The sequence below is a fragment of the Uranotaenia lowii genome, chromosome 3 (assembly GCF_029784155.1).
Source record: "Uranotaenia lowii strain MFRU-FL chromosome 3, ASM2978415v1, whole genome shotgun sequence".
Taxonomy (NCBI): Eukaryota; Metazoa; Arthropoda; class Insecta; order Diptera; family Culicidae; genus Uranotaenia; species Uranotaenia lowii.
The window spans coordinates 110,859,729-110,886,797 of NC_073693.1; the positions used below are offsets into that span (position 1 = coordinate 110,859,729).

General features: G+C 39.7%; 1 protein-coding gene across 4 annotated transcripts in view; it reads right to left on the reverse strand.

Annotated features, from left to right (window-relative positions):
- Nucleotides 1-4,841: 4,841 nt before the first annotated feature.
- The window catches only part of LOC129757732 (uncharacterized), a 327,981-nt gene continuing 305,753 nt past the window's right edge, over nucleotides 4,842-27,069 (reverse strand). For all 4 annotated transcript variants that reach the window (XM_055755020.1, XM_055755019.1, XM_055755021.1 and 1 more), the window contains 3 exons: nucleotides 17,898-21,339; nucleotides 17,585-17,825; nucleotides 4,842-8,246 (listed from right to left, as the gene is read on the reverse strand). In XM_055755020.1, coding sequence (XP_055610995.1) covers nucleotides 8,054-8,246; nucleotides 17,585-17,825; nucleotides 17,898-21,339 — 3,876 coding nt within the window. In that variant the 3' untranslated portion in view covers nucleotides 4,842-8,053. The remainder of the gene's footprint in view (nucleotides 8,247-17,584; nucleotides 17,826-17,897; nucleotides 21,340-27,069) is intronic.

A 27,069-nucleotide genomic window follows, 5' to 3' on the forward strand; every position in this document is an offset into this window, starting at 1 on the left:
TTAGAAGGTAAAACGAAGTTTACCGGGTCAGCTAGTATTGGAATAAAATTAAACTAAAACCTTGTGAAATATTTTTTTATTTCTGAATATTGACGAAAATTACGAAAGTTTAATAATAAAGCCTGAATCAAGGATTTTAGATTTTTTATCAACATGAATCAGCCGGAATCAAAGTGACCAACAAAAATGATTAGTTCTTGATAGAAACAATAGATATCTGAAATTATGTGATTCGACTTAAAAGGTCTTTGATGATTATCTGTGATGCTTTTTTCAGAAATTTGATAGAAAATTTATAACAAAAATCGATAAATTAAGTTATTTCACTTAAGAATCTCATTCCACATTACCAAAGTCATAATATAGCATTAGAATTCCTATCCCAATGATATCTAAATAAGGCTAAAAATTATAAAAATTTCAGCATCAGGAACGTAGTTTTGAAGATAGTTACTTAAAAATATATAACATTGAACATTTTTCTGTGATTTCGACAACCTTGCTCAACATATCAATGCAATGATCCGAACTTCAATTTAAAAACGGGGTTTTTTTTTTCTGGGAAAAAATCAAGGCTTTAAGGACAAATTTTAACTGTGGGAAAAATCACAGAAAGTTAATTAGCTATTTAACGACCAACGCTTCGAATATTTATTTTTCTCATCCTTACTCATCACTGTGTAAACTCCAGAAGATTTTCAAATGACGAATAGTACCATCGATTTTAACAAGAATGTTGTAAGAATGAATGCTCGCCAAAAAGACGTGTTAAAAAATTAGGAGAAATAAAAAATGGCAAAGATTAAGTGATGTACCTTTTTGATATCGGGTATTTAAAAAGTCGTGTTGAATTTCGGGTTTTAAACATATGAATTCGTTTCATCGTTCATCTTTCAGATTTGTTTTCGCCCAAATTTTTTAGTTATAAAAAATGACGTGAAGCTCTGATAATTATAAAAAAATGTGATTTAAGTGCGGCCCGCTGACAAGATTTCAAATTTGAATTGGCCCGTGGGTTGAAAAGGTTGCTCACCCCTGAAGTATGTTATTTTAGCTCCAATACCAGATAAAACAGCAACAACTATGGCAAAAGCCGTGATTGAAAAATGCATCTTAATATTTGGACAAATGAATCAAATTAAAACAGATCAAGGAACAGAGTTTAAAGCTGTCTTTGATGAAGTGTGTAAAACATTACAAATTACACATACATGTTCAGCTGCCTATCACCCTCAAACAATAGGCGCATTAGAGAGAAATCACAGGTGTTTAAATGAGTACCTGCGAATTTTCTGTAATGAAAAAATAAATGATTGGGATTGTTGGTTACCGTATTATAGTTTTTGCTATAATACAACTCCAAATCTCGATCACAACTACACCCCTTTCGAATTGTTGTTTGCTCGAAAATCTAACATTTTTGAAATCATACCGCCAAAAATCAATCCAGTGTATAATCACGAATCCTACAACTATGAAATGAAATACAGACTTCAAGTTGCGCATACACACGTTTTAGATGCTATTCAAAAAGTTAAACATAAAAGAACTCAAGAACTAAATAAAAATATTCAAATTGGTTCAGACGATATAAAAGTTGGAGATATTGTTTATTTAGTATTAGAAAATAGATCAAAATTAGACCAGGTAAACGAAGGTCCGTACAAAGTAATAGCCAAAACCCCATCTAACGCAACTATCATAAATGAGAGAAGTAAACGGCTAGAAGTACACAGAAGCAGATTAATAAAATTTAAAAGATAAATTTCTTTAAGAGGGTAGGAATCTATAACAATTAACATAAAACAAAAAAAAAAAAACACATTTAAATCATAAACATATACAAAGGAAAAGTTGTGAGAGGTCCTTGGAGTCGTATTTCAAATTGATCCTTGTTTTCCAAACAATTTCCGTAGGAGGATGGTGTAGCATGTGAAATGCGCGATTCCCACGTAGCAATCAATTTTAATCCAAGCCTTCGAAATGCTTATGCAACACATGTAAATGAGTGCATAGAGCAGTTCGAAGACCCACGGTACTTCGCAATAAATTACGACATGGCACAAAAACGTAAGCTCATATTAAGTCTTTAGAACGATGCACCCAAAGTGTCGTTGTCTAGCGCACTTGGTGCTAATGACCTTCATCGTCAAACATATTTACCCCTCTCTCGTTATCCTCGCTCTCTTTATAGCGATCACGCGATCAAGTAAATAACAAACCCATAATCGACTCCAGGTACCTCCAGTAGGTATATTGTAAAGACTAAAATAATTGAATAAACAGATTGATTCCAACCTTAAACTGTGAATGTGGTCACTCCTGTGAAAGTCCGAACATTTCTTAATGGTAATGTTTCATTTGTGTGGGAATCTCGAATCCTTGCGAGTAGATGTCGGTTCTCAAGTTGTTAGAGGAGAGTTTAGGCGTCGAGTCGTAAGGATGAGAGGTTTTGCTGAAAGTGGTCTCGTTAATGAGTATTGCCTAGGAGCGCACTAGCGCGAATAGACCTCCCACAATTGAAGTATAGTGTATTATACAGTTCGAGGTGGGAACGAGGTGTGGCCCCTGGTGGAGTTTAAGGAGTAGGAGGTATACACGGAGTATATCATGAGTCTTCCCATTGTTCCCATGGATCCAGATCTGAGCTGGTCGGAGCCATTTCGTGCAACGTCAAAAAGCAGCCGACTGTTGACCTGTCATCTTGTGAGGCGGAGTGCATGGCTCTGTCTCGATCCATCCAAGAGGCCATGTGGTGGACGAATTTGCGGTCCCAGGTTTTCGAGGAGGCTGATTCATTGCGACAACCAGGGAGCAATCAGCATCGCTGGAAACGAAGCGTACAACCCCCGAACGAAGCACGTGCGAGCATCAGTTACCACTTCGTGCACGAGAGCCTGAAGGAAGGATCGGTGAAAGTGAAGTACATTCCGACGATGGATCAACCGGTTGATGGGTTCACGAAGCCTCTAGCTGCCCAGAAGCAGCAGCGATTTTGTGGACTTGAAGGTAATCCGTGCCTAGTTGTAAGATAGATAAAATAAATCATTCCACTGTCACACGTTAACTTAACCACACGTGTATTCCACTTAACACCTGGAACTTATTACATAAGACACGCCACGAGTCATGTTACTCGAGTGACCCATTTTGGTATTACAGTAGTCGAGTCGAGTCGAACTTCAGTCTAGTAGCTTGACTGAGTCGACTGCGAAAAATTTCAACATGATCGCCGCCATTTGAGCACTCAAACTAATTCGATCAGTTTCACTCGACTACCGTAATACGACATTTCGCTCGACTCGACAGTGACTGGAGTCGAGTCGAGTTATTCGACTCGTTTTATGTAATAGGGCCCAATAAGTTCCTAGTTTAACCTTAACCCACCCAACTGCTCCAGTTCCGTCCTATTGAGAAATACTGGGCTTTCATGAAGAGGAGACTCAAAGGCAAACGGAAAAGGTTGTCAAAGACATCAATCAGATGAAGAACTTGTGGAATAAGATTTCTAGAACGATGGACGAAGAAGGTGTACGCCGCCTAATGACAGCCGTGTTACAGGAAAAATTCGAGAATTCCTTCGAAACCGTGACGAATAATTTTATCCGTATTTTTTTGTTCTTAAAGTATGAAGAAAAAGCTACATTTGTATAAAAAAGATCTTGCATTCAATAATAAATAACTGATATACAGGCAATTGTTTTTGTTCCAATTCTATTTGTGGCAAGCTTTATTAGAGTTGTTCTGGAAAAGCTGTTTGCTTATTTGATTAGTAGACCTGTGATATGAATGACATCTTTCAAATTCTATTCAACAGAAACAATTTACAAGTTTCTTTGTTTTTATTTTTAATTTCCTATCACTACCAAATTGGTATTTTCACTTACTTTTTTTTTATCTTCAATTGGTATTCTATCAGTAAATTGTTTCACTATTCTACTGTACTACTGATGATTTTATTTATCCAATTTGTTTTTGCCAAATTCTTTTTCGCTACTTCACTGTTATGATATTAGTAGTTAGTTGTATAATTGGTAGCATCAATATCAATTTCCGTATCTCATCTTATTCCGGTTTTGTTTTGGTTGGTTTACTCAAGTTCCGGTACCGTAACATTCATTTCTATATATAGTTGTTTTGTAACTTTTCTAAACTACTATGAAACGACTCTTTACCTTTCTCTCCCAAACACGTTCCCGATTTTTGTCAGTACAGTTAATTCCTTTTTTTTAGTAATACCGATGTTTTTATCATTGGCGAAGAGCAAGAAGTATCTATATCGACAGCTGCTGAGAACAAGGGTAAATTTTGATTAGAAAATATGAAATTTTTGTCTGCTCTTTTAAACTCTGAAGTTTTCTACCGATCAAAGGTGATAACAAAAACCGTTTTATATGTAGAGAACAAGAAATATGGTTGGATTAAAAGTTATGTTAAAATCTCTACCGTACTGCGTTGCTTATTTTGGTTCACGAGTGAACAATTGGATTATATCTTCAAATGTCAACGGGCTCGCGTCCAACCGAAGTCGAGATCGGTTTCTGTGGAAAAATATATCAAACGTTAGGTAACTTTCTATAGGCTTTCATCGAACAACGTGTAACTGTTTTGTTTTTCTTCATAAAATTCGCTTCCCTAGATTTTCCAGCAATCCGCAACGAATCGTTCTCGAGTAAATAGTCCTGTAATTGAAAGATGGTTCACACACACTTTCTTTCCTAAACAACTATATATTTGCTTCATATTCCTGCTTTTCATTTTCCTGCCATCACTATTTTTTAGGGTTTCAATATCTTGTTAATGGTATATGTCATGGTTTATGTCCAAATTATCATCTAAACTTCTCTATCGTAAAGTGGTTTTCTTTTATGAGACGACAACGGTTTTGATTTCAATATTCCGGATTATGAGTATGTAATACACTTTATTTGGTATTCTTATTTGAACATCTATTTATTTATGCTTTGATCAATCAATGTATGAGAATGTAATGTATAGTCTATCATTTTAACTGACTTTACTAGTCTATTTTATAAGTTATTTGGTAATGGATCAATCTTTTTGCTTTGTGATGCTTCCAACTTAACGAGATATTTATTATGTTTTTTTTAAACTTTTCAACGTTTGTTTCATCAATCATGATCTCGTCGTTGGTTCGATCAATCTAACGAAACGATTTTGTGGACAGATTCTATTTGATTTCATTGCTGTTTATGTGTTTGGTTTGCTGTTTGTTTATTAATATGTGTATGTAAGTTTTGATTCGCTTTTACTGTCATGACTAGTTGATTCTTTGCATCCCTTATGGATTCTGCTAAACGAGTAAATTTATCCTTCCATTTTTTGATGTCATAAGTTAAACTACGTTTTTGATCATTTTTCTCTTTCCTTCTATGTATCAGTATGAAATTGGTGTTTTGACTGTATTTCGTATATCCGTGACCCCAAGATCACACTCTAACTTATGTATTAGTAAAAATTTAAAAAAAAAAACTTTTAATTGACTACAGCAGCGGAAAATGCATTTTTTGGTTCGAAGTTTAAATTCTGTACTTTTATCGAATGTTGAGATCAGTTTTAATTTTTGAATAATTTGATAATTAATTCAACAAAGATATGAGTGCAATATTTTCGGACGAATTTGGGAAACATAAAAAAAAAACTTATTAAAAACTTAAACTTTATCAACCTTATAATATCTTGAATATCATCCAGACATTACCGTCAACTGGGGCATCATGCAACACTTTTCAACTTCAATGGTTTCTAAAAATGTGTGTCAACAGATAATCAAACAACTTTTGTACCAAAAACTTTAAGGTTGATGGGACATTGCATCGACGCAATAAAAAAAAATGCTTTTTCACGTTTTTCGGAAAATGGGCTTACTCCTCTTATTAAATCTTATAATAATCTACGAAAATAAATAGACAAATTTTCGACGCCAGATAGGTCATACGGCATAAAGCACAAATCGCTGTAATTTTAGTTTTGTTCGAAATATTTTTAACATTTTTTCTGTCACCGAAGGAGACATAAGAAAAGCCGATTTAATACACTTCACAGTGGATTGAAGCCTTTCTTACGGCCTGTAAATTATATTTGGATGCACATTGTTGCATACATTCAGGGGTAAAAATTATCAAAAAAAAAAAATAAAACTGAAATGGTAAAATCAAATGTGTTGATGGATGAAAATTTAGAGTCAACAATCTTATAATGCAAAATAATCATATTCCAGTGAGTGGAAACAAGATTTACAAGGCGATCAAGCCAATCCGTCAAAGGTGAAGTTTTAAACGGCATCGAAAAATGTTAAAAATATTGCGCCTTTTGCTATTTTTTCTAAAAGTCAAAAATATTTAAAAAAAAAACAAATTATTATAAAGCAACATAACACATGAAAACTGAAAAAGCTTCTTCAAAACTTAACAATAGTCAAAAGATATACTCGTTTGAAACTAATAATCTAGAATGAAAATAAATTGTTAACAAAAGATATAAAAATGAAAGAACAAAAAAAAGGAATGAAAAGTAAAAACAATGTGTATAACGAAAAAAAAGAATAGATATAAAATAACAAACAGTAAAAAATACAAAATTAAGAAACGATTATGGAATACCAACAAAACAACCGGAACTCTGATTTTCAAACATTTTTAAAGAGAATATTGAGAGCTCTGAAACATTTTAAGTGGGTTTGTTGTTGTTTTTACTAACTTATGTTGAGAATTATATGTTAAATCAGAGTTTCTTTTTCGCATTGATTTGCCTGTGTATTAGAGTTTTAAAAGCCGATTTTTGTTGTCTCACTTTAATTTAACTAAAACTTTCTTAATATTATCACTGAAATTCTCTAGGTATTATAATGAAATACTCTAAAAGTATATGCTGCTTAAAGTTTAACGAAATTTTACCGAATATGTTTTAAAATCGAAAAGACTGTTAAATTTTTTTTTAATCGTTTTGATAAGATTATTTAAAGTTACGTCTTGATCTTGTTTTGATTATTTGCTACCATTTAAAATGATATTTCTTGCTACGGTTCCTGGTAAAGTTTGTGTAAAGAGAAATATTTCTTTTCCGCTACTGTCATTTCTAAATATTGTTGATTCCCAATTGTTGTTCTGTGATTTTGTTCTTCGATCGCCAGACCTTTTTGTAGTTTCTAGAGATAAATTTTATATGTTTTTTTTGTTTAAGCTGTCCTCAATATTTTAAATTAAATCAGTCTCTTTAAAAACTAGATTAGATATTTTAGTTTTTGATCACCATTTAAACGGTTTCACATCCAGACAAAGAAATTTTTTAGGAAAAAAAACATTATTCAACAAAACATAAAGTTTCTACATAACAGCTGAAACAATCCATAATATTACAAACGGCAGTGTGAAAGGTCAATTTTACTACAGACAATTTATGTTTTAAGAACTTGACTTATTAAATTTGTTGTTAATCGTCCTGAAATTTAGGCAACCTTGAAAACAATCAGCTGAAGAACTTTTTTAAATTTACTAAATATTTGTAAAGTTGACTTCCTCTATCGAAAGATGTTGAAGTTTTCAAAAAGGTATTCATCCATAATCGTTTGTCTGCAGTAAAATTGAGTTCAAGATTCATACTAACAATTTAACCTATACAGATACAATTAGATTGTTTTCAAACGAAACATACATCTCTAAGACAGATTTTACATCTTTTAATACCCTGTTCCAATTGTATTTTGTTAAAATTTTGTCTTATCTTTTTTTTTTGCTTTACATCATTTTATCGACTTAGTAAACACTTTTACAACACATACTAATATTAAGAGAAGTTTTTCAAACTTAAAGGTAACTTAGGCTTCGAATCAGTCGTTACGTTTTTTAAAAACAGTACCGTTCAATGGTTTGTTTAAAAGTAGTTATAAAATTCACAACATGCTTGATTACTCTCGTGTTAGTAGTTCTTATATGCGGTAAATGCTACTTGATGACCTAACATATAGAGTAGTAGAATTAATTCTCATTGCAGTCTCCAGCGTCCTTAGCACAGCTAAATGAAGTCCAATCAGCTAGCTGAAATACTTTAAGCCGGCCACCAGCATGAATTTTTCGATGAAAAGTTCCGAGTCGAGGACTGCGATGTGGGCGGCCCGGCCTATTAGGGCGTTAGCAGTGTGGGGTAGCGCATGGTGAACGTCGTATCTGGCCAGCGTGAGATCAGATCGAGCCAACATCGGCGAAATGATGTTGTTAACCATCTCACTGTAATTTAGAAGAAGAAAAAAATTAAAATTATTTCATGGATAGAATTTCTCAGATTTTAAATGATTTTTTTTATAATTCCTGGCTCTATGTATAATTTTTATGATATTTGATGCTTTGCAGTTCTTTTCAGAATCCTCAACACATGTTTCTCTAACCCAGTAAAATCAAACAAAGGTTTGAAGCCAACCAAAGCCAGAACATCCAGGACAACCTGAACTCCATAATCATCTATTTCTGGAAGCCCAATTAGCCAAACCCCCAGCAGAATACAAGAAATCGAAAGGAAATTAGAAAAATGATTAACGGATCATCCCAAACTACTCGGGAACGCATCACCCGGAAGTCAACTACTGTCGAGGCGAAAAAACAACTAAGTTCCGTCAAACAGCCGGAAAGACCCCCGATAAGGTAACCAATCTTCAACAACCTACACCTAACATAACCGGTAAGTCACATTTAACTTCCTTCATCTATTGTGGACACAACATCAACCCATGTTATTCTCCATTTTATTTTTCTGATCTATAGAACAAAAGGGACGTTATTGAATACTCCTATGTATACAGCTATGCACCCTCTCAACACACTTCACGCAGCTCAGGATTAGAGCTGTCCGTCATCAAAGTAGTAGACGAAGTCAGGCAAAAAAAGAGAAGAGGTTTTGCACAGTGATCACCCTTGACGTGTGGAATGTCTTTAACAGTGTCAGTTGGCCAATGATTGCGTCGTCGCTCATTCGTATGAGGATCCCTGCATATCCTTACAGGATGGTGGAGTGTTACTTCAGTAACCGCCAATCGGAATATATGACCAGCCAGAGAGTTAAGACGGTGAGCGTCTCGGTAGATGATCCACTAGGATTGATACTGGGCCCGGTATTGTGGAACATGTGTTTAAGCTAAACGGAGGTAGTACAGCTACTAGCCACAGTTGCAATCGACAGGGTGGAAAACTGGATGTGCTACAAGAGACTGGATCTGGCTCATCACAAAACAGAGATGGTGCTGATTAGGACCAATATGTAATCCGTACAATCAGGTCCGATTGCAGTTGGACCTTGTGCAATCGAGTCCAAGCGCGCAATCGAATACCTGGGTACGATGATTGACGATCGGTTGAGCTTCACTGCAACGGCTGCCCGCACGCGCAGCATGTCAACCACCTCAGTGATCCGTTGCAGCAGAAGGAGGTTCCTGGCGAGCGGAAAACCGTTCATTGAACAGACTGTAACCTGCAGAAGCTCTGCAGCGTGCAGCGGCTGATGAACCTGCGGGTGATCAACGGGTACCGAACAGCATTATCGGTAGCGGCTGGAGTAGTGGCGGGATTTATGCCCATTTCGGAAGATATTCTCTGTAAAGAAAACAGAAGCCCAATGTGAGAGACAAGCTAGAGAGGCCTTGGTGTTCAACTGGCAGCAGCAGTGGGACAGCTCGGAAAGCGGCCGGTGAACCCATTGCTTGATCCCTAACGTCGGGTTTTGGATGTCGAAAACATGAAGAGGTGGATTTCTGGAAGACGCAGTTTTTAACTGGTCACGGATGCTTCATGCAGTACCACCATCGCGAAGCATTGGTTTAAACACGTGGCTTCGCCACTCTGCCCAACCAGCGGTGATATAGTTGAGACACCAGAGCACGTAGTGTTCACCTGTCCAAGGTTCGAAGAGGTACACACGAATATTCTGGCCGCTTGTGGACCCGACACGACAGCCGACAACATCGTGCGGAGGATATGTTAGAATGGCAATACTTGGCGCGTGGTCAGCGATGGGTTCACCCGGATCATGACTGCCCTGCAAAGGAATTGGAACCAGCACCAGACCGCAACCGGCGTAGGGCGACTCCTTCATTGGGGTACATCTGAGAAGAGTGCGTCCGAACCTAGCAGTGATGCATACAAAGATAAGACTCTACCTACCTGCATATGCCAAGCTACTAGGTACGCGAGGTTAAGCTTCTCCGCAGTCGAACTCGTAGGGAGAAGAGTATTCACGTCGCGGAATACTCTCGGATAGAGTGACTGCATGTCGTCGTGACGGGGGAGTCACTCGAGTCGGTGTAGGATTATGTCTTCGCCGGGAATCCTCCGAGCAATTCCGTAAAGTCTCGGACATGTGCTGTAACAGACGCGTGTCCAGAATAAGCTGCTCGCGATTCGGCACACGGAGGACGGAAAAAGGAAAGTGTCTAGAGCAAACACAAGGGGAGAGAGGTCAGGTCTCTAGTGGACTCGAATAAAGGCGGAGCACACGATAGTTGTGATCGGCGAGCAAGCCTCGAGTTACGAGTAAAGGCTTGGATTTCAAGTCGTCAAAGGAGAGGTCCGTAGTCTTGAATAGTAATAAAAGGCGGGGTATATATGCTAGAGTTCGATTTGGAAACGAGTAAGCCGATAAGCGCAGAAGCGCGATCTAGGTGTCCCATTAAGAGTATAGCCTTAGTTGTAGGTCCAGATGGGAATTATGGCCAAGGGTCTTAGATGGACTTTATGGCGTAGGGGTACATAGACCCTTATTCTGCGCCACGCATGAGGTGACGATGGTCACGTCACCTCGAGTCACCGTGAGATTTGTCACCTTATTCCCGGAGTCGATGCGGTTTAAGTAACAGAGGTTAATTCTAGGTGAGTGACCGGATGAACACATCTGTCAAAATGGCAGAATTCGGGTTGGTGCTGTTTTGATTTTGCTCTCGCTTCAGATTTTCCGAATTAAGTTTTTTTGTAACTGGTTGGAATTTCGGTTCGAAAATGGCCATCATCGGATTGCACGGTCACAGCAAGCTGCTCAAGGATGATAAACGGACGATTTATACGACGTAAGTTGAAATTTCGCCCATCAAAGCTCGGGTTGGATCTGGGTCATATTGCCGAAAAAACAAATGCAAATGCCGACGGCTACTGCCCCAAAAAAAAAAGTAGCTGGTTGCTAAACATTTTACTTTTTTCCAATCATTTATCAGGTATGTAAAGTAGTTTGTGTTTTGTACTTGAAACTGTTCGATTAGAATGGATTTAGTAAATTTTGACCATTCAAGATAAGATAAGTTTTATTTTTCGTTTTCAGTTAGTGATGCTCACAGCTCTAGGATGGAATTTTATTTACTTATTTCGAAGTGAAAATTAAAAATAGTTGGAAGAAGTGTACCCGGTGGATCAAGTGTCAAGGATCCAAACCAGGAATACATCCCGGGGAAGCAATCTATCTTTTGTGTTTAAAGACGGCAGTATCTGAATTTTCATCTTTCAAAATTAATTAAAGTTTTAGAATGTGACAAAAAGTGAAAATAAAAGATTATAATATTTTACCGCTTTGACGATCCGAAAAATAATTTCATCAAACTAAATTTTGCGTTTACAAATACAAATTTACAAATTCAAGTTTTTGCATTCAGTATTAAAAATCGAATGACAGATTTAAGGTGACAAGGATTTTTTTTATTAAATTAAATAATCATATTTGTTAATAAATTTGTTTCATTGTTTCCCAAACTACAATTGTTTAGTGTAATTAACTATTCAGAGCCTAACATTCCGCTTTACATAAATTTTATGCTTAAATTCTATCCCGTAACCATCTGAAAAGGTATCGACAATTGTCACCTAAAATCCTCACTCGAATGCAACTGTTCTCACCCACGGTGCCTACGAGAATACGGTAAGAACTCACAAAGTTCATCCGAAGGGACGTCCCTCACCTAAAGTGATTACTGTAATCAAGTGACTTGGGTGACTCGACTATCATCACGGCACGAACGGCGCAGAATAAGGGCCATAGTATCTTGAGTAGACCAATTGCACCCATGGACCAAGAGTAGCATAATGGGGGACGCGGTGGCTCACCGTGTCTTGGAATGCAATTCATGAAAAAGATTTACCACCTGGGTAATGAAAAAAGGATTAGAACTTCCACGGATGTGGCCTCTTTTGACGCTGCCTGCTCTCCAAGCAATAAATCGGTAATCTCAACGCCGATGAGTTTTCAAGTCGTTATCTAACAGCTACACAGGCCATAGTTAAACCAATAATATGACAGTTTCGACACCGAAGAGAAAAGTGGATTGAAGATCACCACCTGGACATCTACTCAAGTTCTTCAAAGCGTGGGTAATGATCGTGGCTCCAGAGAGTAAGAAGATGTATGAGTTCATCCGTCTATGAATCACACATTTAGAATTCCGATACATTTTCATTTCTCCATCGTTTGGAGGAAAAATCTTCGTATTTTATTCCAAATTAAAAAAAAAATGTTGATGGTGTGTTCAACTGGGCATACCGTGTTCTAAAACAGCATGAGTTTGGTGAGAAAAAATGAACACACAAGAGATGCGGACATTGACGTTCGAATCCTCTAACAAACGATAGGTGTTTGTAATCAGCGTTCGTAAATCCCAACATATTAGTTGCCGACAGGAAAACTAGTGCAAAGAACACCTGAAGTGTTCTTTTCCCTGGTTCAGCCAATTCGCACACATCGTTTTCATCACCTGACTGGGACAGTATGTAAATTTGATAAATCAAGTAAATGCTCGATGAGTTTCAATTCGTAATTTGATGATTGGTTTATGAAACGTCAGTTATTGTGCCTTTGGTGGCAAATAAAGTGCATCTGGTGGCCTTGTTAAATAACAATTGACGATTTTAATTGTATTTCACCTCTCTCATTGGTTTTATTTTAGGGTTCCCACATCAAAAACGAATTTTTGTGGCATTACAACAGGGATAATAAAGTATTCTCGGTGAGAGTGAGTGACTGGTGTTCATTTTTGGCTGCTAGTAACTCACAAGATTGGGATTTTTCTTGGATCCGTACGCAATGCCTAAGGAGTATCATACGCGCTTGGTGGCCTGGCAACATAACATGGATCTGTCATCAAAAGGCGCTTGAAATCGAGATTCGGGAGCGTAAATGCACACGCTGCGAAGTGGTTAGAACGAGATTTGCAGAGCGAGGCGCTTGAATGGAATCCAGAGAAACATCGAAGTAGAGGCAGACCCAGAATCTCGTGGTGGCGAAGCCTAGCTGTCGACGAGAATCTTGACTGGGACCAAGTGAAGCCGCTAGCTCCGGATCGTCAACAGTGGAGGTCTATAACCACGGCCCAATGCGCCGGAGAATCGTGGCGGGTCCATTAAGTAAGTCAAGTAAGTACGAAATTCCTACAACGGGTGAGCTGTGTGGCCAACCTTGCATCCCAAGGTGTTGGAATCCAGAAAAACATTTAAATTTGTCTTAAATCCACTAACAAGACAGGTTAGCCGTTTATTTTTCTCATCATTTTTTTATATTAATTATTCAGTGATTATAAATTTGGGTTCAACTTGTTGAGATAATTTTGTCTGGTTTTGCTAACTCAATCGAACCCTACAGAACAGGAACTTCCCAGTTCTCAGACTGGGTCAAAGACTAGTATATTGTTTCCTGGTCAATAAAGTCTCTGACGAATAAAAGAAGGCTCACTTTATAACATTAGCAGGGTCATATTTTTTTCGGATTTGATATAACTTTTCCCGGTCCTGGAGCTTTGACGGATGCTTCCTACGCCCAAATAGTGACATCTTTGAAAAAGCGTAGTGTACGATGAAGTTTCCCAACGGTTAGCTTTTAACGGTCGCTTTCAAGAACAAGGGGAAGCTCGCAGGCGAACTAAACCAATGGAGTAGAGCCAAGCTCAAACAGCAGCTATCGGAGTAGTAGAAGCTATACGTGGGTCGGCCAAGAGTCGTTTAGGTGCTAGACCACGTGAACCATATCGCATGAACAAAGGTCAGTGTTAATTTAAGCGACAATATGTTCAATCTAAAGAAAGAAAACAGCTTTCGGGATAACGTTGACCGGACTACGACCGCATTACATGTACGTTAGACTGAGTCGATTTGTGGTAATTTCTTAATTTCTCAAACCCTGGAGTCTTAAAAGCTTCGTCTTGGTCAAAACAGTGATGTCAATTAAATTTATTGTTCATCAATGCGTAAAGACATACCCCTGTTAATCAGCTAATAACTTTTTTGTCTAATAATATACGAAGTTACGGTCTTCCACAAAGTTGTTCAGCGGGAAATTTCCTTTAAATAATTTTTAAATTGGCACAAAAAACACATTCGGTTCACAGAAGAAACCAAAATGATGTTGATTTTTCAGAACAAAATATTCAATTCTTTCATACAAACCTAAAAGTTCAAATTTACTTATGTAAGCGTTACTTGAAAATTCTGCAAAAAAAATCATGGATCATGGAAATCTACAAATGAAAATTGATTGTGGGTCGTCGGAGTCAGTAATTGGCGAAAACAGTATTATGTTTTTTTTTCAATTGCTTAGAAAAACAATGAAAAAATTTATACACACTATTTATTTGGTTTAAATTTATGTCAAATGGGATGCAAAAAATTTAAGCATCACTTTTGACATAAAATAACACTAGTTGCTCACTACTTCTAATTCTATTTTTGTAATGGCATCTGACGAACTTCACTCGACAGCCAAACGTCTTTGTGTTCAGAGACTACTCCAACCTGTCTGGTAGGCTTCTTTCGTTTAGGCCTTCCACGGCTTTTTTTGCCTTGTACATGTGGCTATTAGAAGTCGTTTATGTTAAATTTGCAACCCGTAATAAAACACGTGTCACGTTTTGATTCAATATCGTCTTTATTTATTTTTAGCTGTCTTCAACTGATTCCGATAAGTCATTATGGACCTTAAGGCGTTTTTCTGTAGCAATAGACGTCTTTCTCTAGAAAAACCGAGATGAGCATGACAATCGATAAAACACAGAAAACTTCTGAAGATACGATTCACTAAATACACGCTAATAACAACAAGGTTCATCAGTGTTTATCTAGGATCAAGGATCAAGGATTTCAAGTCACACAGTCCAACTGCAATAATATCTACAGTCAGTGACAAAAGTTAGTCACCAAGAATAATTTTCACCATTATTTTGCTCTAGTGTCTTAGAAATAGATGTATTATGACATAAACTGTACTGACAATATGAGTTCCTTGAGATTTTTTTGAAAAAGATAATTACCAACTGTGTAAGACCCATTTTATTTTTTATCATCAGAATTTAATGGGACCAAAGTAAGTAACCATTCAAGGAAAAAGAGAAAAATTAATCAAAATCAAAAGTAAAACAGTAGATATTATCTGTACTGAAAATAGCACAACATCGAGTATGGCCACCTTCGGTATTTGATTAAGGTTTCTGGACAATGTAGATAATTGTTGCTATTCTTCCTGAAAATTCATGTTTTTCAGAGGACGCTTGACCTGCCTCTTTAAATGGTCTAAGAAGTCATAACTTGATAATTTGAGATATTTTGAGGCGTTTACGGATGTAAGAAATAAGCGATTTTCTCGCTGCAATACCATACTGGAAGGAGTAATAACTTGGCAGACCAAATTTCTTCCCGAAAAGTTGCAGGTCATGTTATAGAATGATCGAACGACTCATTTGGATCATTGTTGAGTTGAATAACTCCATAATGTTTTACTTTTCACAGTCCTCAGGGTTCGGTCAGGGTCTGTTCTTCCATTTCAAGAGATTTCATAATTTGAGGCAACGAAATGGGAGATATAGTTTCTTTTGGAATTATATGTCAGGAAGTGTACTACACTGAACCCAAAATCACACTTAGAACACACTTGAAGATTCACTTAAAAGTAAGAATTCAGTGAATTTGTTCATTTCAAGTGACTCATGTACATTTTACTTGCCCCTCACTTAAATTTAAAGTGAGCGAGTCAATATTCACTTACTCATCACTTGAGTTTTAAGTGACAATGTTGGGATTGAATATGTTTATTGTGGTTTGGAAGGGAAACTTAAACGAGTTTCTGCTAGTGCTAGTAGACGCATAAAAGAAGTTATTTATTAGTATTAAAACTATTGTTTACTTTCAGAGCTCGATGAAAATATCGTTTAGCATTGCCATGATGCTGGTTGTTTGTTATAGAAGAAATTGTGATGAGTAAACCGGAACCATAATATTAATTTTTTTTTCTCTTTTATTTCTACTTTTTCAAGTGATCAAGTCCTGAAGACACTATCCAATTATGTTTTTTTTTCTAGGAATTTTCAAGCTCAATAAAATAAATAAAAGTAATTTTTCGAGTCGGATCATTTATTTGGACCCAATAAATTAGTTGAAAAAAACTATTATTTTTGAATTTTTTATTTCAATAATAAATTGGTTTGAATCACAAAGTTTTTTTTTTTTACAAAGTTAATTGATAACTAAAATGCCGAAATTCCATCTGGAAATTCTCTTTCCAAAAAGATATAAAAGACCTGAACATGCATTCAAAAATTCACATTGCTGCTTACTTAAAATTCACTTCGCCGCTCACTTGAAATTCACTTGACGGTCACTTAAAATTCACATGAATTGACAAATGGCGAAAATTCACTCTAATCGTCGCTTACATTTTAAGTGAAAATTATTTTCAGTGTACTATCCCGAAAGAGAAGATGTTACAATTTCGAAAGATTCTTATTTCATAAAACGGAGAGTTTATGAGTACCCCCAACCGAAGTTTTAGGCGACTGTTCATGCGAATACGAGATAATAATGTTCTTCTTTTGATTTTGATTAATTTATCTCTTTTTCCTTATACGGTTACCTACTTACTTTTGGTTTTAACACTACTTTTGGGTCTAACACAGTTGTTAATTTTTTTTTCAAAAAATTTCTTCATTGTAGTCTTATAAGGTACAAGAGCAGGTAAGCCTCAAACCCTGGTTTAATAGACTGAGTCGGGATCCTATTCGCATATTTTCTCGTCTCATGTCCAATCATTATTTCTAAGACGCGGTGCTCTATCGGTTTGAAATTTCTGGCAGCAATTTGTGTAGTTGCGGCCAAGGTTACCATGACATTGAGAATATTGTTTGGTTGTGTGAGGTCCTCTTGTCGCTTGAACGAATTTTAAAGACTCCCTTCGGGCCCGATGAAAACCACCTAACGTATTCCAGTGAGAGACGTTGGCTAAACTTGGACTACATGTTCGAAATTTACCTTTTTCTAAAAGCTTATGAGTTTCTTTAGAAATCGACTATAGGGAAAAGTTCTCTCTTTAATTCCAAATGGTTTTGCCCATTTTACCGGATATCGAAAACACTCTTTATGTGGATACTATACTATGTTTTTTTGGGAGGAAAGTTGGAGGTCGGGAATAAGCTTGTGTTATCCAACTAACAATGTTGAAGTCTTCTTGGAATAAATCTCATAAGTCTATCCAATAATAGGTTTTAGGCAATAGATAATAGGTATAAACATAACTATGAGAATAACTACCGATACCAATTGAATTTTTTAAGTTGTAAACTTACCGATAGACCACCCCCAAGTTGGACTGATCCCGTACCGCTGCCTTGCAGAGCTCCAGCCGGGCGGAGTGCGGTGGTACGTAACGATCTTGGGACGATCCACACAACAGTACGTTCTTGAAGTGGTGCAGGGTACTCCGTTGACTGAGCCGAAACAGGAAGCTCTGCCGTGGATCCGCCGAATCTCGCAGACACAGCTGCAACAGCGAACCACTCTTCTTCCACTTCTGCATGAACCACATCCCTATTGGAATATAAATAGTATTAGATTGCGTTTTCAAACAATATTTTGAAGGTTTAAATTTTAATCACTTACCCATATTAACAAGTCCACTCGAGTTGTACAACGTTCCCAAGTGAGGTCCAGAAAGTGAAAGAAAAGTGTGCAACCTCGATAAAAGAGGACGCATTTGAGGCCGTGACAGTGCCGATCTTACGATAATGGTTCCCAGAGAGTGAGCAACGAATGAAATTCTGGTCGGATTCAGTTGATACGTTTCGATGTGGTACAGTACTTCGCCCACTAGTCGGTCGGTCATGGTTTCGAAATCGGAAAAAGTGTCTCCCTGGTTCCGTTCGGACATGAGGAATTCCAGATGGGCCCCCGGGAGTCCCAGTTCCAAATAAGTACGAACCAGTCGTAGATCAGCGGAGTTGCCATCAAGTCCGTGCACACAGATCACCAGATGTAGACCAGCTGCTGAGAATACCCGGAATTCGTCGCTGATGTGGAAGTAAGGCATCTCGGAGGCAAGTCGCTGAAAGTCCGAATAGATGGAGCCTGAGTAGTTGATTTGCTTGCGGAACTCTTCACGGCACTTTTCGAACTCCAAAAGCTGCATCGGAGGGTCGATACGACGGTTTGGGTCTTCTTCCAGCTGTAGCTGTTGTTGTTGTTGTTTCTGTTGGAGGCGTTCCATTTCTCTTACAGAGGATTTACGTTCAGGGGGTATTGGTTGACTCTGGACGACGTGATTGCCATTGTGTTGCGTAGGATTCATGATTGAGTTAGGGTTATTGAGGGTTTCGGCGCACTTGGCAATGGCGGCCAACTCACTGGAGCTTTGGGATTTTAGAACGGCTCGAGGAGCTTTGACCACTTCATAGATATGATAAAGAGGATTGTCGATAGCTTGAACTTCGTGCTTCCTTATCATGGGTTGTTGGGACAGTGGGAACTGGATGGGTTTACTGTATTGCGGTTGTTGTAGAATCTGCTGATGAACCGGGTAGATTTGGTATTGCTGAATGGGTGGGATAATTTGTTGCTGCTGTATGATCATCGATGGTATTGCTTGTTGTTGAGGAATTAGGGGAGTTTGCTGTTGCGGAATAAGAGGAGGTGTTGGCTCTTTGGGATGCGGGATATTTTGTGGAGGTGGAAGTTGCTTTGGAGCTGGTGCGACAGGGTCAGCTGGTGGAACATTTTCCTTGGGTATATCTTCCATCAATGATGGTGGATCCCTAAACTCATCTGGAGGTGGAGGGGCATCACGAAACTGTTGCGGTGGAAGTAACCTAAGATCTTCAAATACGTAGTCTGATATGTTAGCCAGATCGAAGTCCGATTTCGATTTCTCCTTTTTAGTGGATCGCTTCGTACCTCGATTGTCCATCGTAGATGTTTGAGTATTCTTTTTGGCTTCCGATAGCTTTTGAATCGATCTTGGCTCATTCCATTCCTTCTCCAAATTGTTCCAGTTTTCTATTTGTAGCGAGTTTTTGTGGTTTGTCAAGTTCGGTTTGCATTTTAATGAACTCTGATTACTTTTCGAGAACGCGTCTTCGACGTTCGACTGTTGGCTACCCTTTCTAGCCATCAAACGTGGCTGTTCGTTTAGCAATTTCAGCAACTTCCTCCGTAGCTGTTCCCCATTCACAATTCGCTGATCGTTTCTAACAGTATCCGGACTCGAAGGCCCGGAGCTTCTTCTGCTGGACACCCACCCAGACTGTTCGCTCAAGGAGGATGTTGACTCACTACTGCTGTGCCTTCGTCTCAACCGCATCTGTGGATGTGGAGAATTGCTAAAAGCTGGTGGCGGAGCCAAATTCGGTAGACTTTCACTGAAAACAGTAGTTCCTGTATTTCCTCCAGATTGTTCAAGCTCCAAATTTTCAAGCTTGAACGGAACGCTCGCCGACGATAAGAGTCTTCTTTGTTTGTTTCTTGTTTTTGGAGTTGCTTCACGACTATCAGTGCTACTCGAATCATTCGTTCCGTTAGTACTTTTACTGTTTCGCCTCTGGTTATTGACTATTTGCTTGAAATCCGTAACCCTGATACGGGCAAACTCAACCTGTCTATGTGGGAGAGTATTACTGTTCACATTATTGTTGTTAGTATTGCTGGTACCGTTTTGAGATCGCAACATCTGCGAAGAGTTACTTCGCGGTATTGTGTTAGTCGTCGTCTTCGTCGTATTAAGGGAGCCAGTTGATTGTTGCTTTTTGCTGCGGATCGGTGGATAGGAATTTCTCGGTGGTATCGTTAGACCGGTGCCAGCATTCTTAGGAAGCGAATTGTAGTAGCACGACGGAGGTTTCATCTGATGATCGTATGCCTGATTGGAGTATGCTTGGCTCTGATGTTTCATCTCGTGAATGTAATCCGGATTGGGGCCACCATATCCGTTCATGTGTTTAGGCATACGGTTCAACGTTTGAACGTTGTTTGGAATTTGGCTTGCTGGTTTCATCTCGTAGATGCTGGTGTTGTTTGAACTGTTCGAGTTGGATGTTTTGCGAGGATCTCCTGGATTTTTGTACTTCTCTTTGAACTCATTGATATTTTTCAGTAAATCTTCTGCTTGCACCGGGTGCTTCTTTGGTTTTGTAGTAACAGCTTGAATGATTGCATTGCCCGGTTGGTGGTAAATGATTTGTTTTTGATTATAATTGTAATTGACATTATGCACGTGTTGCCTCGGTAGAGAAGATGTATTGTTTTGAATTTCTAACTGATCCAGAGACTTGCTGTGACGCGTAGGTAAAGTTCCACCAGTAATCGCAGTTCCAGGCGCATATACTGCTTTGAATTGATCCCATTGACATTCGGGTTCCACCAATGTTGACACGGAATGCCGAGAAAGCGTTTTCGCACAAAGGCCGTTTTGCGTAGCTGCTGCAGCAGGAGTTATGGAAAGACTTGCTTGCAGTATTCCACCTCCTAAAGCGTATCGAGTCGTCATCATTCCCATGTAGTTGTTGCACATTTTCGGAACCGGATCCACGTAGCAAGAAGCAATTCCACAGGAACACTCTTTTGGATTTACTATTGGGGCTATTTTGTTTGGATGATGATGGCTTTTGATCTTGGTCAAAGTTGCAGTGCTATGCCCATTAAGATGCGGCTCACTACCAGACCTTCGTTTCCCATAATCACCAGAGTCCGTATACCGATCCTCAAAAATCAACGGCAGAGTATTGGCATCACCATCCAGCGGGGTACAATGAACCGGAAGTGGCGGCAACGAAGACAAATACCTAGACTTTCGAGCCATTTCGCAAATCGATACATAGTTTTGATAATTCGAATCGTAACACCCACTAGCAGAATTACGGGGGTTTTGAATTACAAAAAATCCTTCGGCAAAGCGACGCACTCGCAGGGTGTGATGTTTTTTGGCCAACAAACTGTGAACCGTAGGCTGCGTGGCGGCCGATAAAACCCGCCTCCAGTATAGGATGCACTCGGCACACAGCTGGGCAATGTCCGAATTTGCTCGGGCAGCCAGGTCGTCTTCGGTGTCCATGAGCTGAAATTGAAAAGGTTTATTTTGAAAAACTGTTTATTGATTAAATTTAAATAAAAATTATAATTTAATTATGTTTTAAATAACTTAAGCTCATATAATTTAACGAAATTCTTGGTGAGAATGAAAGTTGAGTAACGCGACTGTGTTTCAATCATAATTCAGATGTCAGATACCAAATCAATACAAAGTACAGAATTTACAAGATTTCAATAGGAGAATCTCTATTGTAAATATATTAACATCAAGCAAGTGTGTTTGAACCTTGATGACAGATTTTCGCATTTTTCATGGGTCATAGATACTGTATGCTTGGCCGAGGGTGGAGGCGCACTCTGGTTACCGGAAACGTTACAGCATAGGCTAGCGGGTCTGGTTTGTAATCAGACTATCGCCGCCTCGAACTAGGTTAAGACAATTTTGTAAGTCCATGGAATTTAAAATGAACACACAGAACCAAACGTGTAATGCATGAAGAACATCGGCGAAAAGATGTAGAAGAAGAAGAAGAAAGCAATGATATGTACATCGAATTGTCGATATTCGCAAAGAAATATTTGGTTTTCCAGGCGACGCACTGGGCTGGAGAGAAAAGCAGCATTTTTGAACCACCAACCAGAAAGTTGAGCAGCCGCGAAAACGTCCAACAAAGTTCCTAATTCGTGCCTAAGGATAGGGACACGACCAACACCCTAGATCTTCGCCTGATCGAACTTTTGTTGGGCCATCGCAATGCGAAACTTATAAAAGAAGAAAGTCATCGGATCGGAAGGGAGCAGCTATCCATGGTGAACTGGCGTGTAACAGCTGAGAATAAACCGTAATAGACCGTACAAAGTTTGTTGCAGCATGCGAAAAAGAAGGCTTGAGCGATCGCTGTTTTGGCGGCAGAAGAAGGTTAACGCTTTATGTAACCTTAGTTTATAAAACCTTTATAAAACTTAGCCCTCGCACGAAGTGTAACCTGTATATGACGCTCATTAGACCGGTTGTTCTCTACGGGCACGAGACATGGATATTGCTCGAGGAGGACCTGCGTACACTCGGAGTATTCGAGCGACGAGTGTTAAGAACCATCTTTGGCGGCGTACAGGAGAACGGAGTGTGGAGGCGAAGGATGAACCACGAGCTCGCGCGCCTCTACGGCGAACCCAGTATCCAGAAGGTGGTGAAGGCTGGCCGGATACGCTGGGCGGGACATGTTGCGAGAATGCCGGACGACTGTCCTGCAAAACAGGTGTTCGCTACGAATCCGGTAGGAACAAGACGAGCAGGGGCGCAACGAGCGAGGTGGTTAGACCAAGTGGAGCGTGATCTGGCGAACGTGGGGTGCCCGAGAAATTGGAGAACGGTTGCTATGAACCGAGTGAATTTAGGAATTATGTTCGTCAAGTTATGTCGTGAGACGGAATACTATGTAAATAAATAAATAGTTTATAAAACCACTTCAATGATGCCTGTAAGATAGCGGCAATAGTAATGGCCTCGCGTATGACGTCGATCACCTTGGTGATTTAATGCAGCAGACGGAAGGTATTATTAAGGGTGACCTCGTGAAGCTGAAGGTCCTGCGCGCTATCGCCAGATGCCGGATAGTATTCTCTAAAGGGGTATGGATAAAGGCGACACTTCATATCCATTCCGATTTTATTCAAGGAGCATCTCAAAGAGCAACAGACAGCGACCCTCTTGGCGACTCGAGGCCTGATTTCTCATCTAACGATTCGAGATCCGACCTCTCATCATAAAGACTCGGATCTCGAGTCGCAAGAGGAGTCACAGTTCATCAATTCTGTATGCGTGAATAAGAATGGTCGTATCATGCCTGCAAGAAACCGCGCTGAAATAGAACCTTGTTGTCAAAAACCGAGCAAGTAAGCTAGACGACCATGCCCTGACAGAGTACACGACCCCTACCTGACAGAGTACAACGACCCCGGACTGGACGGCATTCCGAACGTCGCAGTGAAAGCTGTCTAGCAGAGCGCGTACGACTCCACGGTTTTAAGCTTCAAAGATAAGGCAAAATCTTCTGCGTAGTGGACGTTCGTGCGTTGGATGCTCCACCTTCGGGAAGTATTTGAGTAGTGTGGTTCCCAACGATTGAAGCTGCGGGGATAAGACTTGACCTTCTTCGCAGTGGAAATAGTTGAGAAAGGATTATTCCACGATCGGAGAATACCCACGGTTAAGGTGGCTCTCGACGCCGGGTGAGCTTTTCGAATCGGAGTAAATTGGATGACGTCTTCGTCGGGGATCATCCGAGTAGTTGCGTTGAGTTCCGCGCGTGTACTGTGACAGGCGCGAGACTAGGATAAGCTGCTCTCGATCGGCACACGACGGTCATCAAGGTGGTAAACCTCGAATCCTGTAGATTGTAACAGGTACATTATAGAAACTTAATTATTAATTTGTCTAAACACATAGTTTGGCCAAGTGATGATGTCAAATCCAATGTAGATTATTATCAAAATAAAACAGGTAACATAGATCAGATTATTGTTACCAATTACAAATGGAAAATCAATAAAAAAATAAAGAGCCAAAAATCATAAGTTTATTTATCAGCACCACCCCATTAATCATTAAATCAGTAAACCTCCAGCTAACGCCTAAAATCGACCGACACACTTCTCGTTGGAAGCATGACTTGGGTCTCCACCTCCTAGAGGACCACCGACCACGTTCTTGCTTTGGCGTCAGGTTAATGACCTCTTTCATGTGCATTTTGTGCACCTAGATTTACGAAAGCAAGGGGATTGGTTTCTGGGATTCAGGTTCAGAAGGGGGATACAAGGTCTATTCGGGAGCTCTTTGAAAGAAGAATTAATTGTTTAACTTCCCGATCAGACTACGTCGTATCGGGTAGTTCCGGTTTCAAATTAGGGTTTGATCAGACAGTCAGAGAGCTATAGAGGCTCATCTACTCACTTAACACTCGTAATCAGAAGAGGAAAGTTCGCTTAGTTGATTAATTACTAGCTCGCGTAATAGTTCATTAAATTGGTGAATTGTTTAAGTTCATCTTGTGATCCCCAACTTAGTGTCCCACTTAAAATTCAATTCTCTCTTAAGCCCGTACAGAAAAAGTAGTAGGAAAGGTTGTGGCCAGTATTATAAAGGCACGGTGTGATAAAACCCGAGGTACGTAAAAGTGAAACTTTTGAAAGGCCCTAGGTGAGACGAATTTATGTTTTGTGCCAGAACCCTCACCGGCTACAACGGCCCGTAACGGGCACTAGCGACGCCTGCCTGTGGCCGGCGACGCGGCTACCTGGAATCTTCGCCACTGTCGAGGAGCAGTGAAAGGAGAACGGACAAGACCCATCTGACCAGGCGCCCCCGTAGACGAGGTCATCCGAGCGACGTGTTCACCATCGGCTCTACAGCAACACGCCACCACATTTACCAGACCGATTTTACCACCCATTTGTCGTTGCGGTGGGGCTAAGAGTAAGCTCCCTTCAAGCACACGGTCAGATTGGCCAGCTTAACATTTTGCGGTTTCATCTTAACAGCAGTCACAACTACGAAGCGCCGAGCCACGCGGTAACCACCGAGCAAAAAAAGGTGGTTTGCTACACCAGCACCAGCACTTCATCCATAGCGGACTGATTGTCGAACGCTAATACAGCAAACCCCGCTGAAGCATTAATCGCAAAACGTGAGTACTCATACAAATCCGACATGTCGCTTTAGTGATTGAAACGGTACAGTATCATGTTCGAGGCATCGCAACCTTAGCCTTACGTTGCGTTTGCGAAGGATTAGATCCGTCACGTTCATCCGGCGGACTAATCGGAATTTGGGAACGGACAGGCGAGCCGAGAAAAGTAGCCATTCTTTTTGTCACCCACGGGGAGGAAAACTGGAAAATCCAGAACATGTACCGGCGATCCTTCTCGGAGAATTACGAAACACCAAGCGTCTCCACCAGCATGCTTGAACGGTCGAAACGTAGAGAGAGAAATTTGAATCAATAAGGCCTTACACATGAAACAAATGTAAACCACACAACACAATTCAATCTGTAATAAAACCATGTAATTGTGAAGGAATAACAGCCTAGACCGTCTGAAACGAAATGATCGATTGATTGGGGACATTGGGAAGGGGGTTTCACGTTGTTCGTATTTTGCTATCGTTGTAGGATACCATTCCATTTTGAATTATTTACTGCGGAGATTGGCCGCGAATCCAATCACGGCTTTCAATTTCACAGGGTATAGGGAGCAGGAGCTCGCCTGAAGGCTTACAAAACCTGGCTGCTCGCTTTGGAATCGAACAACTGCTGACTCTCTTTTCCAAGAACTCTTTGGCTCTATCTCGTTTCCGGGGCGGCTCGACAGAGTCGAAGTACGGATCCTATTTCAGAGACCCTTCCGCTTCTTCCCTAAATTAGGGAATCAAAGGAACTCACGACTGGTTCTCATAAAACTGGGCAACACAAGAAAGGGTGGGTGGTCTTCCATTAGAAAGTGGCGCTTAAGCTACCTACTTACACAGGAAGCGTGATCGGTCTCGCGTTATAAGATAAGAAGTCAGGCTTCGAGTCTTCAGGAGAAGAGGTTTGTGTGATCAACTCGAGTCTTTACGATTAGAGGACGGGTCTCGAGTCACAAAAGGAGAGATCAGGCCTTCAATCAACAAGAGGAGGGGTATAAGTGGTTACCCCGAGTCATTACGAGAAGAGGTCGGATCTCAAGTCGTATGAGGAGAGATCAGACCTCGAGTTACGAAAAGGGGAAGTTTATGTGGGACCCTCGAGCCATTGCGAGGAGATGTCGATTCTCAAGTCGTTAGAGAAGAGTTCAGACACAAATCGTGATGATGAGAGGTTTTGCTGAAAGTGGTCTCGACTATGAGAGTTTCCTTGGAGCGCACTAGCGCGAATAGACCTCCCACTATTGGAAGTTAGTGTTTTAAACAGTTCAAGGTAGGAACTAGGTCTGCGACCCCAGGAGGAGTTTAGGGAGTAGCAGATATAAACGGGGTATATCTCTTCTCATTGTACCCATGGAACCAAAGTAGCAAACTGGGGGGACGCGGTGGTTTGCCGTGTCTTGGAATACAATCCGTATACCGGGATTTATCACTTGCGAATACCAACTAAAAAAAGTACAACGACTGTTTTTAATGATCACCCATGGTGGATTATCTACATACATACATACATACAACGACTGTTTTTAATGAACAATAAAACATACGTCAAAATGGACTTTGGCGGAACCCGGGTCAGATATTTTACCTTAATAACCGTAATTATGCGAAAGGGGAATACTCTAGGTAGGTTCAAATTCGTTTTCGCGGATAAATTTGACTACAAGTTGGTGATTTGAGAAGCCATTTGTACCTGTTGGAAGACGACAAAAGTTTCCATCGCTGGAACAACCATCAATGGACGAGTTTTCAAAGAAAAGTGTCTTCAGGACATAGTTTTTTATGGTTTTTTTCCACTTATCCAGTCATATGAAAGTCTCGTGAAGTTCTGGCTCGATCTAGCTATCTGCCACTACACTCGGGATGTATTGGAATGGGACCAGCGAAATAATGTTGATGTTTTTGAAAAAAGTCTGAAATTACCAAACTGCCCGCAGTTTGGTCTCATCAAAAAATATTGGGCAACCGTCAAGAGTAAATTGTAAAAGGTGGCAAATCCATCAAAACATTATCTGATATTGCAAAGTAGTGAAAAAAAGGTGGATACTGTTGATTTTATAATTGTACAGA